Raw genomic sequence first — 17,702 nt, forward strand, 5'->3', positions numbered from 1 at the left:
AGACGTAGTGACCCAACACATGTAGTCATAGTGTAGTGTGTATAGATGATTGTGTTGACCTTCACGCGTTTTTTCCCCTTGGGCATAAGCAATAGTGTTTAGTGTGCAGGTAAAAAAAAACACATTGGCATGGTCAATCAAGCATATAGATAAATTATATCTGTACCTTGGTTACAAAGGTCAAATGTTTCTTAACATTCCAGCATATTTTTTCTTTGTTTGCTAGATCTAATTGTGGTGCTTTCGATCAATTTATTTTCTGCGATGTTAAATTCTACTGTACGGTTTTCCTTTATATATTAAGTCAATAGATTAAAACAATGAAATTAGTTTTCTTTCTAAAGGGGAAAAAATACATAAACGCACACATGCACATATTTGTTTTATTTTATTGTGCAACGAACGTGTGTTCAGCGCTCTAAATGACATTTTTCTCCAAGTAAACAAACTTAGTGTCATCATCTAGTGACCTCTAGACACTGTCAATATTTCTAAACAATCTGCGTTAATCCATTCTGGCTTAAGAATGGTCAATGTCTATCAATACATTGTCATGGATTAAACAAATAAGAAGTTGGGGGTGTTGAGTCTCTTGAGCCCTCCCTTTAAAGATACCCCTGGTCAGTGTCTGTTTGGCTTGTAGTCCAGCCTCCTAATTGAGACTTAAAGTAAACAAACTTATTGTCCCGGCCAATAGTATAAAAGGTGTGGCGTGTGGTCCAGACCCTTGATTGACAACGTATCTCATAATAAACAAACTCATACCAGATTAACCTTATAGAGATTTAGCTTGTTGTACCGCCCCTAATAAAAATTCTTCTCCAAGTAAACAAACTCAGTTCCCTCATAAGATGTGACCTCTAGACAGTGTCAACACGTAAACATCTGGCTTAATGTGGTCAGCTGCCTATCTGTGAACTCGATGTTATGGACTAAATTAATAAACAAAAGGAGGTGGGGGTTGCTCATCTCTACCTCTGGAGAATAACTCGCACATCTAGACAGATTATCAGCGTGACGTAGTTAATGAATATTACATGTTTACTAGACCACTCAAAGATCAAGACAAGCTTTTAAAATGTGCCAGACATCGCTGCTACGTATGTAATGCGAATTTATAATGTAAAGTCTTATTGCTATTTAGATTAACACACCTTGTCTTTGTACTAAAAAATATTAATGTATTTCAGAACTGACATTATTGAATCATGTCCATTTTATGAGTATTGGTATATTTTTATTAACATGGAGATTTAGTTTAAACTTCTTGTTGGACATCGTTTATCAGCGTCGACTACCTTTATATTGTTTGCCTTTCGCCTATATTGTTTCGATATTTAAGTGTTACCTCCGTTTGGCGTATCTAGAAAAGACTTAGCGCGGAGGCGCATAACAATATTAATAGAAATACATGTGTAGCTTTTACTATCCAAAAGAAAAATCTTACTCTGGAATAAATGTAACCCAACACAACTACACCAAGCTGTATTAAACTTTCAACAAACATTCTTATTAGAAAAAGACATTAACCAACCAGTCGATGACCTCTGGATGTCATTAAAAACCATCTTAAAAGAATTATAGAAAATCATATACCAACTAAATACATATCAAACAAAATAAATAAATGCTGGTTTAATAATAGACCAAAGAAGCTTTGTAAACAGTAGGAAAACCTATATAGAAAATTTAAAGAAACTAAGGCAGAAAGAGTTTACAAAAAGTATATAAAAATTAAAACTTAACCCAAAAAGTAAGCAGACAGCTGCAGAGTTAATACATAAACAATGTAATATCTAAAGATAACAACAAAAACCTATGGTCATACATTAAGTTTAAGAAAATGGAAACAACAGGCATAGCGCCATTAAAAGATGAACATAACTTAATACATAATGATAATGAAACTAAAGCAAACATCCTAAACAAATACTTTGCATCAGCATTCTCAGCCCCAGGAGACAAAGACATATTACTTAATTAGAACTAAGTAGACAACATAGAAGATATAGAAGTACAAGAAAATGGAATTCAAAAACTATTAGCCAACACCAAACCAAATAAAGCGTCTGGACCTGATGGTATTCCAGCTAGATTACTCAAAGAACTAAGCAATGAGCTAGCCCCAGTGTTCAAAATACTCTTTCAGGCATCGCTTAACCAGGGCAGAGTACCAAAGGACTGGAAAGGAGCTAATGTCACCCCCCTATTTAAAAAAGGAGAAAAATCTGACACAGGAATCTACAGACCAGTATCACTTACCAGCATCACATGTAAAATCCTAGAACACATAATATGTAGCAACATCATAAACCACTTAGACAAACATAATGTCCTCACCCCATACCAACATGGCTTTAGGAAATATAGATCATGTGAAACACAACTAATAGGACTAATTGATGATTTTTCAAAAGGTTTAGATAATAGTGAACAAATAGATGCTATCTTACTAGATTTTCCAAGGCTTTTGACAAAGTTCACCACCATAGTTTGCTTAAAAAATTAAAATATTTCGGCATTAATGGTCCACTGCATCAGTGGATTAAAGATTTTCTGATAGGGAGAGAACAAACTGTAATAATAAATTGCTCTAAATCATCACCGATAACAGTAAACTCAGGTGTACCTCAAGGAACAGTCTTGGGTCCACTACTATTTTTAATTTACAAAAATGATTTACCAAATTGCATTACTTCAGGAACAAAAGTCAGATTATTTGCAGACGATTGCATAATATATAGAACAATAAAAACAACACAAGACACAGATATTTTACAAAGAGAATTAGATGAATTACAGAAATGGGAATCAAATTGGAGCATGTCTTTCCACCCAGAAAAATGTCAGTTGTTAAGAGTAACAAAAAAACTAAAACAAATTAATTCCACTTATCTTATTCATGGCAAACCAGTAACACAGACTAAAAACGCAAAATACCTAGGTGTTATAATAAATGAAAAACTGTCATGGAATCCACATATTGATGAAACTATAAAAAAAAATCAAACAAAGCATTAGGGTTTATTAAAAGAAATTTCTACAAATCAAATATGAACATAAAACTAAAATGTTATTTAACCTTGGTTAGGCCAATAGTAGAATATGCATCCTCCGTTTGGGACCCCTCAACTCAAGAAAACATTAAGAAACTGGAACAAACACAAAATAGAGCAGTGCGATTCATAACAAACGAATATTCACATTTGACTAGAGTAACACCTTTAGTAAAATCACTAAATTTAGAAAGCCTTCAGGACAGAAGACTCAAAAGTAAAGTAGCAATTATACATAAAACACTGAAGCATAATCTTCAAATACAAAAACAAAATTTAATAAAATACTCTGAAAGACACAAAGATAAAGGCACATTTCTCGTCCCATATGCTAGGACAAATTTGTACAAATACTCCTTCTTCCTTGGTGCTATTAGAGCATGGAATGGGTTGCCTGAGCTAGCCAGGAAAACCAGTGACTTGGCAGCATTTAAGTCATTGGTTAAATATGCATGACTAAATGCATGACGCGTATGACGTAATCATCTCCTTTTTTGAAGTAACGTCTGTATTATATAAGATCCGGTAGTGATATCCGACCGGAGCCGGATAGTGTCAGACAGTGAAAAAGTGCCGAATATTCAGCAGAAGCCGGAGCCGGAGGGACTATCCGGTGCACCCGCAAGCTCACACACACACATATATATATATATATATATATATATATATATATATGTGTGTGTGAGCTTGCGCTCCCAGAGCTATATTTTTATATATTTTATTTTTATAGGCTAGTGCCAAACTTATTATTTGTACTTCCGCTTTTTGTGTATAAAAAGTGATGCCACGCTGTTTAAAAACAGTTCAGTGTACAGTTGACCAGTGGTCAGTACCATATCTGTCTGTGTGACTGAATATCTTTGTGGTCCTAGTCTAATTATATTTTTATTCCTGTACCTGGGACGGCCTGCTATTATAACTGCTGCTTTTAACTGCTGCTTTTAGCTGCTGCTGTTGAATATTACTGCTAATAGCTGCTGTTTATAACTGCTGTTGTTAGATCTAGGGAATCTAGAATCTAGTGTTATTTTGTTTCTGCTATTGATAGTTTTGTTATTGTTTCTGTAGATCTATTCTAGATCTAGATCTAATTCTAGGGAAGCTAGTGTTACTTTGTTTCTGCTATTGATAGTTTTGTTATTGTTTCTGTAGATCTATTCTAGATCTAATTCTAGGGAAGCCTAAGCTAGGCTAGTGTTATTTTGTTTCTTTATTATCGCCTTAGTAAACTTAGTTATATTTATAGTCTGTTTCTCAGTTCTGTTCTTAGTGAATAGTAAGGTACTGAGCCTAAGGATAAGATATTCTTGTTTTAGTGTTAGTGTTATGAGTGTAACAGTAGGATATTATAGATCTAGACTAGTTTATTGTAGTTTGTTTATTGTAGATCTAGGTCTAGGGTAGTAGTTGTAGTGATTTAGTTAGATAGTAACATAGTTGGTTTGGTTAGTTTGTTAGTGTTTGTAGTGGTGTAGATTTAGAGGGTTTTAGTTAGTTGCTGAGTTCAGTTGTGGATTGTAGTGTTAGTGTATATATTATTTTTTATTATTGATTTATTTTTGTATGTAAATAAAGTTTCTTTTTGTTTTATTTATCGTAAACTAAAGTTTGTTATCTTGTTTTCATTTAGTTGAGTTAGTATAGTTAGTTGTCTGGTTACTTAGGCTACTCTAGCCCCTTGGTCACCATACCGAGGTGCACAGATTGAGCCCACCCAGTAGCGCAAACATCTGCCTACTGTTGGTAAATTTTAATGTTGAGCAGCAGAGAATAGGTCATCTCTATCCACTCGCGCCTGCCTGACCTGCTCACATATATATATATATATATATATATACACATATACATACGTACATAATAATAAGTCCGAAGATCAGTGAGGAATGCAGTATTTCCCGTGGCTGCGCAGTCCCAGCTGTGACCTACATATTTTGCCACATCCAGGGCAAGCATAACCATTGTCCGCAGGCGGTCGATTTAGATTTTCTTTTTGTCGTCTGCGATTGTCCTCGGTAGCAGATTTTCTTTTGGTCTCAAATGTGTATCCCGCGGCCTTCGTGAGTGATCTCCAGCTGTGTTACGTCGACCACCTTTTAGATCACCAAAAAAAAGACCATACGGGATACGTGCCCTTCCCAGCGCAACTGTCGGACCGAAAGAAGTCTCTCTATACTGTCCATACCGGCGTTCGCAAGGACATTCGCTGTTTGTAGTGCGGTCTTGCCATCGTATGTCCATACATACGTACATAGGCTACATACATACATATATACATACATATATATATATATCATTTCATCCTTAAAAACCTTCTAAAATCTCCTAAAATTTTGTCATGGGAAAGTGCTACTAACCCTGAATTACACATATACTCAGATAACCAATATCAAAGTCAATATTAAAAATATAAACATGTAAGCAATGTAATAATTGATACTTGATTTTGGCAATAATAAATATCTTGCCAACTTACCACAGAAATGTATGTCCACAGAAAATGTAATGAAAGTTATCTTTTAATCAAGTACTTGACTGTCATCACAAAACCTCAAACAACCATTTTTTTTAAAGATTTAGTAAAGAACATTACAAATGGTTGCTTTTCCATTTTTTTTTTTAATAAGAAACATTCTTAGAGATGCCTTCATAATGAATAGCTTAATTTTGTCTACATGTAACTAATGTTTAACAAAAAGAAATGTAGATTATACAGCGTTGATTTTTTAAAGTTGGGCTTCATTCCTTCCTTGTCAAACGAGCGGTTGTTTAAGAGCCTTTTTTATGACCATATGAAACCAATTACGCTGTAGGATCATTTGAGACGATGCCACCCTGAGATAAAAAGATGAAGGTTGGAAAAACTTTCGATCACTCATAAATAAAGTTTAGAATAGACCCACTAAATCGGCCTTCAACATCATATAGAGAAAATGTTGGTTTATGATAGTCTTACAAGATCTCTTATAGCCAAATATGGAAACCATTATAGAGACCAGCCGCTGAAGTAGTTTAAGCAATAATACAGTTCAAGGGTTGTATGCCATAAGTTATAACATTTAAAGAGTCTTAAGTAATTCTTTGCAAACGATATATACAGTTTAGGATCAGCTGCGTTGCAGGGTCTAACAGGGTGTAGCGCTGTGTGCTGCAGGCTCCTTATTTTTCCTTAGGGTTGACGCTCGAAGCCTTTCCCATGTTTGGGTTTAGCTGCAAGGCAACAGAGGTTTGAATTCAGTTTTCCTTCTGCTAGGTGGGTAGCAAGCCAAGATTAATGAGTCCCTGCTTGACAAAGTTTACTGGATTAGTTGCCAGTTACTCACCTTCGCCCCTTCTGTTAGTGAAAACAGTTTCCCCTGACCCAATATTTGAGCTACACGTGAAAAGAAATACACGTGAGACTGCTCTTTGTGAAAACGTTTACAATGAATCTTAAGGTAAATTAATGCATTAATTATTATTTTATGTTTGAAGGACAACTTCATGTAATATCAAATTTCTATATGAAACATAGTATCCGTAGCAACGGATGAAAAAAAAAATTCTAGTCTGTTTGGTGATTTCAGTAATACATATTAATTGATTTTGTAATTGGTTTAAATTTAATAAATAAAAAAGATAAATCTCTCTAAATTGAAATGAAGCTTTAAATTACTTTTTCACCCTTCGATTCATTACAGTTAGAAATTACTTTTTTTTTAAAAAGTAGTTGATGAATTAGCAAAAAAAAAAAAAGAAATATAGGTTAGGCAGGGGGTCTACCGAAAATAACAAAACAAGGCAAGGGGTCTACGGGACAAAAAAGTTTGGGAACCACTATCTAGACCCTAACGCTAATTCCCTAAAATTCGCAGACTTAAAACACTTGTCACTAAATTTCGAGGACTTTTCAAGGCTCTGTGCGAATTTATTCACTGAATCTACCGTAAATCTAGACTCTAGATCTAAGCCCTTAAAATTCGCGGACTTCACGGCTATGTGAGAATTATCTTCACTAGATTCTAGTGATTTAGCGTAAATCTAGAGTCCAGATCTAATTTAAGTATCTAAATTCGCAGACTTTTCTTGTCTGTGTGCGAATTAACTTGACTGAATGTACAGTAGATCTAGACTCTAACGCAAATTGACGAAAATTCGCGGACTGAGAATTATCTTCAATGAATCTATCGTAGATCTCTAGACTCTATAGTGACTATAGATTCTAACTCTCTCTAAGTCACTAAAATTTGCGGACTTTTCACGACTGTTGTCAAAATATTTTCGTTAAATCTACCATAAATCTAGAGTCTAGATCTAATTAAATTCACTAAAATTCGCAGACTTTTCACGGCTGTGTGCGAATTATCTTCACTAGATTCTATTACTAGCTAGATGATTTTCGGACTTTCCACTTTCCACGCAAAGTCACTCTTATTGTTACAAGAAGAGTTTTAGGTGACGGATGGCCCGGAGGAGTGTAGCCAGAGGCGGCCTTAGCAGTGCGCGGAGCCCTGGGCGAGTGTCATATGCGGGGCCCTATATAGGCCTATATCGTACCGCAATACTCTAACAGGCTCCTGCGCCTCGAAAGCTGTTGGCGATTAAGTTGAGTAGTCTTTCCTCTCTTAATCGAATTGTTTTTTATTTCTTGCGTCTGCAAGAAAACGCTTTTAGCGTTGGGGCTTCGCCCCGAACCTCACTGATGAATAGTGAGCTGTAGATGTCAGGAGAAGGCGTTTCTGCAGTGAAAAATGCAGGAAAACGCTTTTGGCATCGGGGAAAAGCCCCGAACTCCCATGATGAATAATAAGCTGTAGATGTCAAGAGAATGCGTTTCTGCAGAGAAGAATGCAAGAAAACGCTTTTGGCGTCGGGGCTTCCACTCGGAAGGCTTATATATACAGCGCTCCCCCAAACTTGCAAGAAAAAGGCCTCAACATGACTGTTTTTTTGTTTGTTTTTTCCCCGAAGGTTGAGAAACACTGCTTTTTTTTTATTCTCATATATATACATATATATATTGTATAACTTAAGGGAGGCAACTCAACGAGACAAAGACGTTTATTTACAAGAGGACATGACAAACACAAAGGGGCATCTGCCTTGAGTACAGCATCTCCATCTTGGCTGTCTCGACTTGGGCGGAAATCGTTAGTCCTAATGTCAACATCCGACTTGTTTAGTCACAGATAGTGCGCACCTTCTTTCTGCACTATCTTGGATGGCGGTGCGCATGGCAAAGTCATAACATTGCCCCCGTCTTAGCACTTTTCGTCCCGAAAAGAAACAGTGCAGCTGAGGCTTGACAGTTCAGGTGGAGGTCGATCAGTGGGAGCCACAGGCGGCAGGGAGCGTGTTCCCCACGAAGCCATCCGCATTGTTTTCCTCCAGTGCCGCTTTCTCTTTCTCCAGTTGACCAGGCTGTTGTTGCGACGATGACGTGGCCGTTTGACACACAAAGAGATAGTGTCGAGCACTGTTTTCTTCAGCACAGCCGTTGATCGGACACGCTGTCTCAGCAGACCTTCCCGACAGACGCCTCTCAAGGGAGCTGCAGGATCACATGCAGCCACGTTGCAAACAAAGTCCAATGCACCGCAGTCATCCTCAGACAACAGTTTCACGTCCAGAATACAGGTCTCTTCAGTTTCAAGTGGAAAATGTCTTCCTCTTGACGGCTCAGATTTAGAGTAGTCCGATTGACATTCGTCTATGCCAATGTCGATGATGATGGTAGAAGTACATATGCCCTGTTGGTGGTTTTCTTGGCATCTTAATTCTATGTGTGATGCGCCGCACGTACAATTCATGCTAAAATTCTGGATGCAGTTGTCGAGCTTCGAATTTCCTTCGTAGGCACCGGAAGATAGGCAGAGGTCTTTAAAGTTCACAGCAACAGGCTCGAACACAGACCCAACGTTGTCTTGATCTGTCCGGCTCATTGAGGTACTGGTAACAGGTACAACAGGAACAAACGCTTCAGGCACATAACAGACTTCAGTTAAGGTACTGGTAACAGGTACAACAGGAACAAACGCTTCAGGCACATAACAGACTTCAGTTAAGGTACTGGTAACAGGTACAACAGGAACAAACGCTTCAGGCACGTAACAGTCTCCAGTTTCTTCATTTGTCTCTTTCCGTTCGACTCGGTACATCCCGTTAAGATCATCACAGCAATCGCCATCACGTTTCTCGTCTTGAAAGTCACAACCACAAGACTTGCCCACAACACAAACACAGACGGCGCTCAAATCCCCAGCGTCTCCGTCACCACTGTTTGTGCAACCACAGTCTTGACCACGCAACTTCTTTACCAACGAGTCTACAGGCAACTGCTCCTTTACCAACGAGTCTACTTGAGACACCATTTTATCTACCTTTTTCCCCATACTGTTAATTTGTTCACACATTTCATCAATACCTTCATTTATCTTGCCAATAAGCTCATAAATCTCCGATTCAATTTCAAATAGGTAGGTCTCCGGATCTTCGTCTTCATCAACCAAGGCTTGCCGGAGACGAGCTGTAAGCACCTCCTTGGTACCACCAATTATCTCATATCGGTTACGAAGTTCCTTCCTAAGCTCTCTAACCGAGAGTTGGTCTAATTGTTTCAAAGCTGCCATTGTAAATCCTACCTCCTCTCGTTGAGTTGCCTATAATCCCACTTCTGACACCAATTGTAATAACTTAAGGGAGGCAACTCAACGAGACAAAGACGTTTATTTACAAGAGGACATGACAAACACAAAGGGGCATCTGCCTTGAGTACAGCATCTCCATCTTGGCTGTCTCGACTTGGGCGGAAATCGTTAGTCCTAATGTCAACATCCGACTTGTTTAGTCACAGATAGTGCGCACCTTCTTTCTGCACTATCTTGGATGGCGGTGCGCATGGCAAAGTCATAACAATATATATATATATATATATATATATAATAATCTTTATTATCCGTAAGGAAATTTGTCTTACAATTTGTGCATTACACCAAACAAAAAACATTATAACTATAAGAAACCAAAGTGTACATTCACACCAGACTCACTCATAATTTACATGTGACAAAGTTTATACCAGATTGTTCTTATTTAATGATTTGATTGTCAGGGGAACAAAAGAGTGTTTGTGTCTGTTTGTCTTTGCTATCGGTGTCTTGTATCTCTTTTGTGATGGTAAAATCACGAAATCCTGACACAAGGGGTGATTCTTTATATAGGCTTCCTATTTTATTTATAATTATATAGAATCTACCTTAGGTCTCGATACGTCTAGGTGTTCCTGGTTCAGTTCTAGTTAACGAAATAAAACAATTAAACCACTAGATCGAACACATAAACTTTCATCATCTTTACTGCATATCACACACGCTGGTCTCTCTCTAACAAACAACACACTTCCGGTCATTCGCGCAGATTGTAAAAATAGATTATATATACATACACACCATGGGCGTAGCCGGGGGGGGGGGTTGGGGTTCAAACCCCCCCCCCCCGAAATGAAATCCCCCCCCTTGGGGGGGGGGGATCGGAATTTAGTGAATGATTTTTTGCTTTGATTTTGTTTATTTTAGGTGAGATTTTAATACTAAACCATCAATTGCCCCAGCACAACCAATGGGGTTTTGAATTTAAAACCCCGTACCATGGGGGGTTCGAGTTTAAAAACCCCTACCAGGGGTTTTGAGTTTAAGACCCCCTACTAGGGGTTTTGAGTTTTAAACCCCCTACTTGGGGGTTTTGCAGTTAACCCCCCCCCCTCTTCTATAAAACAAAACAAATAAAAATGCAAACGAAAATCCCCTAATTCCAAGAGCACAATTAAGGGAGATTTTGATTTTAAACCCCCCTCCAAAATTTACGATAACCCCCCTCTTCAATATAAAAAAAAAGTTAATTACGCACTCAAAATGTTATGAGCGTAGCTAAATGGGTTTTGACTTAGTTTTTAGTTTAAACCCCACTTCAGCGGGGTTTGAAGGTAAAAAATACCTCTTTAATAATAAAAACAAAGCAAATTATACACTCAAAATGTTTTGTGTGTAGTCAAAGAGGTTTTGAGATTAAACTCCCCTCCAGTGGAGTTCGAAGCTAAAAAGTACCTCTTCAATATAAATAAAAGCAAATTACTCACACTAAAATCTATGAACGCAGCCAAAGGGGTTTTGAGTTTAAACCCCCCGCCAGGGGAGTTTGAGGCTAAAAAATACATCTTCAGTGTATGAAAAAAAGCAAATTACGCACTCAAAATGCTATGAGCGTTGCCAAAAGGGGTTTTGAGTTTAAACCCCCATTCAGAGGGGTTTAATGCTAAAAATACCTCTTCAAAATAAAAAAAAAGCAAATTACACACTAAAATTATTTGAGCGTAGCCAATCCAATCGGGGGTTTTGAGTTTAAACCCCTCTTCTACAGATGGCGTTTGTTTAAAGTTTAAAACCCCTGCAGATGGTTTTGAGTTTAAGATCCCCCTACAGAGCATTTTGAGGTGGAAAACCCCCAACAGATGATTTTGACGATAAAACTTCTCTTTTGGATATAAAATCTAAAGCAAACTACAGTCACTTAATTCCAAGAGCGTATTCAAGAGTGGTTACACATTTTTATCAGTGGCAGGGCTCCCTTAATAAACTGCAGTGAATAGTCATCTGCCGAAATTGAATAATACTAAATGTACAGTGGCTCAACAAAGATGGCTAAGACAGATTTTAGAAGTCCGTTATAGAGATCGGGTTTAAATCAAGGAAATCCTATGCCGAACTGGGAGTCAACCCTTTAGTAAGATTGTGAGAGAGCGACGCATGAGGTTTGCGGGACATGTTCTCCGACAAAATGGATTACGCATAAGAAGATTTGCAATGATATCCTAGTACAACTTGACTCCACTCATTCATTGAGGTCCTCATGGCAGGTGGGAAGAGGCTTCAGACATTACCAGTGACAGATTTTTATGGAAACAGCTTGACGTCAAATGCTCCGAACGGCGCGGTAGGGTCTAAGTCAGTAAGAATAGCACATTAGGTTTTTGAAATAAAACTTTTTAATAGCAGGAAAATGCACTGTAGATACCTCAGAATATGCATTTTGTTGGCTTTCATTACCAGAAATAGTGCTTGGCGGCGGGGCTTCGCCCCGCGCTTGCGCTCCCCAGACCCCATTGCTAGTAATGGCAGGGAATCTACAATTTTATGGAAACAGCTTGACAGCAAATGCGCCAAACGGCGCGGGAGGGTCTAAGTCAGTAAGAATAGCACATTAGGTTTTTGAAATAAAACTTTTTAATAGCAGGAAAATGCACTGTAGATACCTCAGAATATGCATTTTGTTGGCTTTCAAATTCAGAAATAGTGCTTGGCGGCGGGGCTTCGCCCCGCGCTGGGGGAGCTCCTAGCACTCCCCCAGACCCCCTTATTAGTATTTGCGGGGAATCTACAATTTTTCCACTAACTCATGGAAGAACCTATTCTAGGACACAATAAACGTCCTCCGAAAGAATGAAGAGTCAGAATGCAATAAAGATTATGTACACACACACACACACATAAATACATATAAAAAGAAAATTTCGCGCTGGGGGAGGGGTCGCGGGGGGGGGGGTGGAGAAGAAATCCCCCCCCCCCAAAACCCCCTCGAAAAAAAATCCTGGCTACGCCCATGATACACACATTCATCCATGACAAAATTCAAGCGTCGATAATCATAAACAACTCAAGCCTATTACGCACAAGGAAAAACACATGGCAGTCTTTTCATCTTTTTTAACAACTAGTCGTCATATCGACTACACACTAGACTAGGTCTAGAGCTATCTGACCGATTCAATACACACTGGTCTGCTGTCCAAATGTTAGTGTTGTTAGGCCTACTCAAGTTCAAGCTTGTTTACTTTTGGGCAGGGAGGAAGGGGGGATGAAAGTGTTACTTTTTCTTTTCTAGGATTGGTTACCCGAATGCTATGAACTGAGTGTATGTATAGTATAGTCATTGTAGATCAAGAAATCTAGATATCAGTATGAGTATGGCAGATTATAGGCCAAAGCTTATCAAGATCAAAGGTTTAACTATTTATTTTAGTTGCAACTATTAAAAAATGTATCCTAGATTCGCCTGTTATTAACAAATTATAGTTTAGCGCTAATGACTAAATTGAAACCACTAAATATTGACTTAAATGCGTCAGATTCGCACTATAAACTAACTGAAACTTATTAGTATTTGCGGGGAATCTACAATTTTTCCACTAACTCATGGAAGAACCTATTCTAGGACACAATAAACGTCCTCCGAAAGAATGAAGAGTCAGAATGCAATAAAGATTATGTACACACACACACAAACATAAATACATATAAAAAGAAAATTTCGCGCTGGGGGAGGGGTCGCGGGGGGGGGGGAGAAGAAATCCCCCCCCCCCAAAACCCTCCCCCGAAAAAAAATCCTGGCTACGCCCATGATGACCCATCACCTGCATAATACATCTAATTTTCGGATTATAAATGGATGTGGAAAAAACGTAATTTCATAGGAATCTATGAAGAATTCAATTTAAAAACAATTGGGAGGTGTAAACCCAGTTTTTACCTTTTAAAGATAGTCACAATTGTGGAACACTATAGATGTTATTTATTTGACCTGCGCATTTAGCTTAGTATTTACATTGTGATTTAGATTATCGGAATTTAAATGTGAGTTTGCATTATTATACATAAATTTAAAAACATTTAGAGAATAATATTACATATAATATAGAAATTATGATTACCTGACGTCCAGAAAAAAAGTAGACAAATCATATCAAATATATATATAGGCCTAATACGAATATAACAAAAAGAATTCAAGAATAGTGGAAAATAAAACCTTGTAAGGAAAATCAGGGTAGTTTGACGTCAATTACTATTAAAGAAGATGCAAAGAATCCAAAAGTGATAATGTGTGTATTTAGCTTTAATAAAAAAAAATCTTGTAAAGAATAAGGAGATTAAGTATTATATAAGACTTTATATAGGCTTTGTTACACCATTCCTCTGGTCCGCTACCTATATGGATCCAAGTTTTTCTAATAATTTGCCAGACAGTAATGTATTCAGCCTTCGGCGCCTACTGTCCCACACTAAAACAAAGGAGATTGTCACAGAGCTTCTCTATGCCGATGATTGCGCCCTGCTAGCCTTGCTCACACCGAACATGAGCTTCAGCTCGTTGTTAAAGAATTTGCGTACGCTGCGCTTAGTTTAGTTTAACAATAAACCCTGGAAAAACATGTCTTGAAAGCTTTCAACAAAGATATCTGGGCTCCATCATCGGCTTATGATGACAAGACCGCATTACAAAAAAACGATGTTCTTGCGAATGGCTGGATAGACAGTGTAGATGTGTAAATTCTATTTCGACAGCTACGATGGGCAGGGCACACATTTCGTGAAAGGAACGACCGTAGGCCAAAGGCAATCCTTTTTGGTGAGCTGAAAGGTGGTCGGCGTAAAAGAGGTGACCCCTGAAAACGCTTTATAAAACAACTTAGGCGCCAACTTGCTTTAACAGACACAGAAGAGAGCCTATGGCAGCAAGCGGCTTCCAAACGATACAGGTGGAGATTTCTTACACAGGTCGCGGGATACACGTTTGAGACCAAACGGACATCTACTGTCGATGATAGACGGCGGAAAGAGAACATAAATCTACCACTGGCAGAAAACGTTTATGTCTGCACTGGATGTGGCCAAATATGTAGATCACAGCTAGAACTGCGTAGCCACGTGAAATGTTGCACTGCTTCTTAATCTTCGGACTCGAAGACAAGCCTTATATAAATCATTAAATTTTCTAAATCAACATTTATAATTAAACCATGAAATCATAAATATCTTCAAAACTACTAATTTCACTTTACAAAACGATTACACTATCATTGGATTGTAAACTCTTCTGTTCCTAAACACAACTGCAGTGTTAGTTTACAAATGGCCTACAAAAATATCGCACATACAATAATAACGTATAATGAACAGTTCAATTAATCATTTTTTTTTCGCAAACAGATTACGATTTTTAACATTTGTTACCATTGACGTCAAACGTTGCTACAACAATGAACACAATGTTCAAATCTTATAAATGTAATCTTGCCAATTTCGTGTACGATTTTGTTATATAAAAGGTTGGTTAGAAGGCTTTCATTGTCACGGTTTAGCCTACATCTATGCAACCAGAAAAGGACCATTGAAAATGTATATATAAGGCATAGTCTTCGATAGCTAAGATTAAGGATGAGTGCAGTATATGAGTATTTCACGTGAGCACGCAAATCCAGTTTCGAAATGTTTAGTTTTTCACACTTTATGCAGATAAAGCCGTAGTCCGACTAGGGTCTATTTAAATTTTCTTTTCGTCCTGTGCACCTGTCTTCGGCAAGGGCTTTTCTTAAGTTTTAAATGTGTGTCCCGCAATCATCGAGAGAGATCTTCCACTCTCTTTCGTAGGCCAACAGCTTTCCTCTATAATAGTAAGGGGAAAATAGCGTCTGATTTGATCTTTATAGCGCATCCGCGTGGGGTAGGGGGGTCAACGGTGATACGCCATCCTTCTTTAAGCTTGCCAAAAAAAAAAAAAAACTTTAAAAATCGCTTAATTAAGTAATCTCCAATGCAGGATAGCTGTCGAATGGTAAGTAGTGTTTCTATACTGTTCACAGTTCACACCGACCTCCAGCAGAAAATGGTTATTCCTAACCTTGTCAGCGTACGCCCATAAGGCACCAAGCACAAATAAAATCCTCCAAAAGCCATAGTGACTAATCGCCTCAAAGGCTTTGGTAAGATCGATGAAAATGGCGTACAAGTAGAGTCTACAGGTTCTCTTCCCTGCATTTTTTGCATAACAACAATCCGTAGAAAGACTGACCGCCTAAGGATATCATATCGGTAAAGACACAAGGTCAAGTAGCAGAAATCAACACCAGTCACTCAGGAACTGTAGGCCTACACAAGGCCAAATAGATTAGGCATATACTATGTGTATTGTTGATATGATAAGCCGTCTTGAAAATTCCCCCTCCCGATGTTAGATTTACGTAGATCTATATCATTTATCTTATGTCCGCTAAAAAAAAAGTTTCTGACATTTTAAAGCATGAGGTTATGGGAGTTCAGATAGAAGAGTCTAGAACATGGATGCACACAAAATGGAAAGGGCATGATTATCTTGTTCTTTCGTTTAGAAATCATACAACAGAAAATGGCCTTTACAAGTGGAAGAGCTCGCCTTTTTGCCGCGGAAAAGAAAAGAGCACCTTTAGTAAACAAGCTGAAGTATTCCGACTCCAAGTATCCTCAAGTTAAAGCCAGAGGTTACTACTCAGATTTAATAACACAAGAAGCAGATTTAGGAGAAATAACCGTGAGTGATTATTTCATATAATATAACAATATAAGTATAAGATTTAGAATTAGATTCTAGATCTAATCTATATTCTATATATATTATATATAGATTATAATTATATAGATCTTGTAGGCCTATCTAGTCTAATATTTAATATAATAATCATTGATATTTCCCGTAATTTTTACCTTTACCGAGAGGCTAGACTAGATTAGTAGATACTAGATCAGATATATCTAGTTAATGATTAATCTAGATTCCATTCTAGTACTTCTACTAAGTTGTTTGTTCTACTAATTCTAGATATCTTTTAGACTATATTACATATTTATATTATTAATGTATTATTATATATTACGATTTATTGATTATCATAGTAGTAGTAGTAGTAGTAGATCCAGAGACTATTCTGAATATCCCACTTAGTAGACTCTTACTCTAGTCTTAGTCTCTAGATCAAGATCTAGTCAATCTAGTCTCTAGACTCTAGTACTTACTAAAACTCTTCAAACTAAACTCTAGTGAAGTGACACTAGTGTCTCTAGTCTAGGGATTACCGCATATTACCTGCGGGTTATAAACTACAAGTTTTCATTACACACGAATGGCAGCTGTGCAGAAAGGAATCCAATGGACTTTTAAACAAAAGCTGGAAGTGAGAAGATCTGGAATTTGCTGATGACATTTATAACCTTATAATCTCACAGACCACAGGATATGCAAGAAAAGGTCACAGCTTTAAGTGAAATAGGAAAAAAGTAGGCCTCAAAATAAACCACCAAAAAACAAAAGTACTTAAAGTTAACAACAAACAAATCGGAGACATAGAACTGGATTCTCAGACCATAGACTATAGTTCCATGCATAGACCAAGTAGTTAAAAGTGTAGTCAGTGTATCAAATGGAACAGATGAAGACATTAAACATTGTGTAAATCTAGCGCATCAGACATTAACACAGCTAAAACCAACCTGGAAATCTCCTCACATCTCAAACAAGACTAATATAAGAATCTTTAAATCTAATGTCAAGGCGGTCCTACTGTATGATTCTGAAACATGGAGAACAACTGAAGCAACAACAAAAAAAGTACAGACCTTCATCAACACATGTCTGAATACACTGGTATGACAAAATAGAAAACACCAAATTGTGGGAGATGAGTTGGCAGAAAATATAGAGGTGCAGATCTTAGAGAGGAAGTGGAGATGGATTGGTCACACCCTTAGAAAAGATACCAACAACAGAGCTAGACAGGCCTTAGAGTGGAAACCCCGGGAACCAGAC

The 17,702-nt window shown here is 37.7% G+C and overlaps 1 protein-coding gene across 6 annotated transcripts in view; it reads left to right on the plus strand.

Annotated features, from left to right (window-relative positions):
• The first annotated feature begins 15,110 nt into the window (after positions 1-15,110).
• Positions 15,111-17,702, plus strand: part of LOC106060634 (dynein axonemal heavy chain 1-like) — a 91,158-nt gene continuing 88,566 nt past the window's right edge. For 2 of the 6 annotated variants that reach the window (XM_056032384.1, XM_056032387.1), the window contains exons 1-2: positions 15,656-15,698; positions 16,252-16,430. In XM_056032384.1, the coding sequence (XP_055888359.1) occupies positions 16,269-16,430 (162 nt within the window). In that variant the 5' untranslated portion in view covers positions 15,656-15,698; positions 16,252-16,268. Of the gene's footprint in view, positions 15,193-15,651; positions 15,699-16,251; positions 16,431-17,702 lie in introns of those variants that run through there. The other 4 variants (XM_056032385.1, XM_056032386.1, XM_056032390.1 and 1 more) reach the window with 4 other exon arrangements.

Source organism: Biomphalaria glabrata, chromosome 6, assembly GCF_947242115.1.
Source record: "Biomphalaria glabrata chromosome 6, xgBioGlab47.1, whole genome shotgun sequence".
NCBI classification, from domain to species: Eukaryota; Metazoa; Mollusca; class Gastropoda; family Planorbidae; genus Biomphalaria; species Biomphalaria glabrata.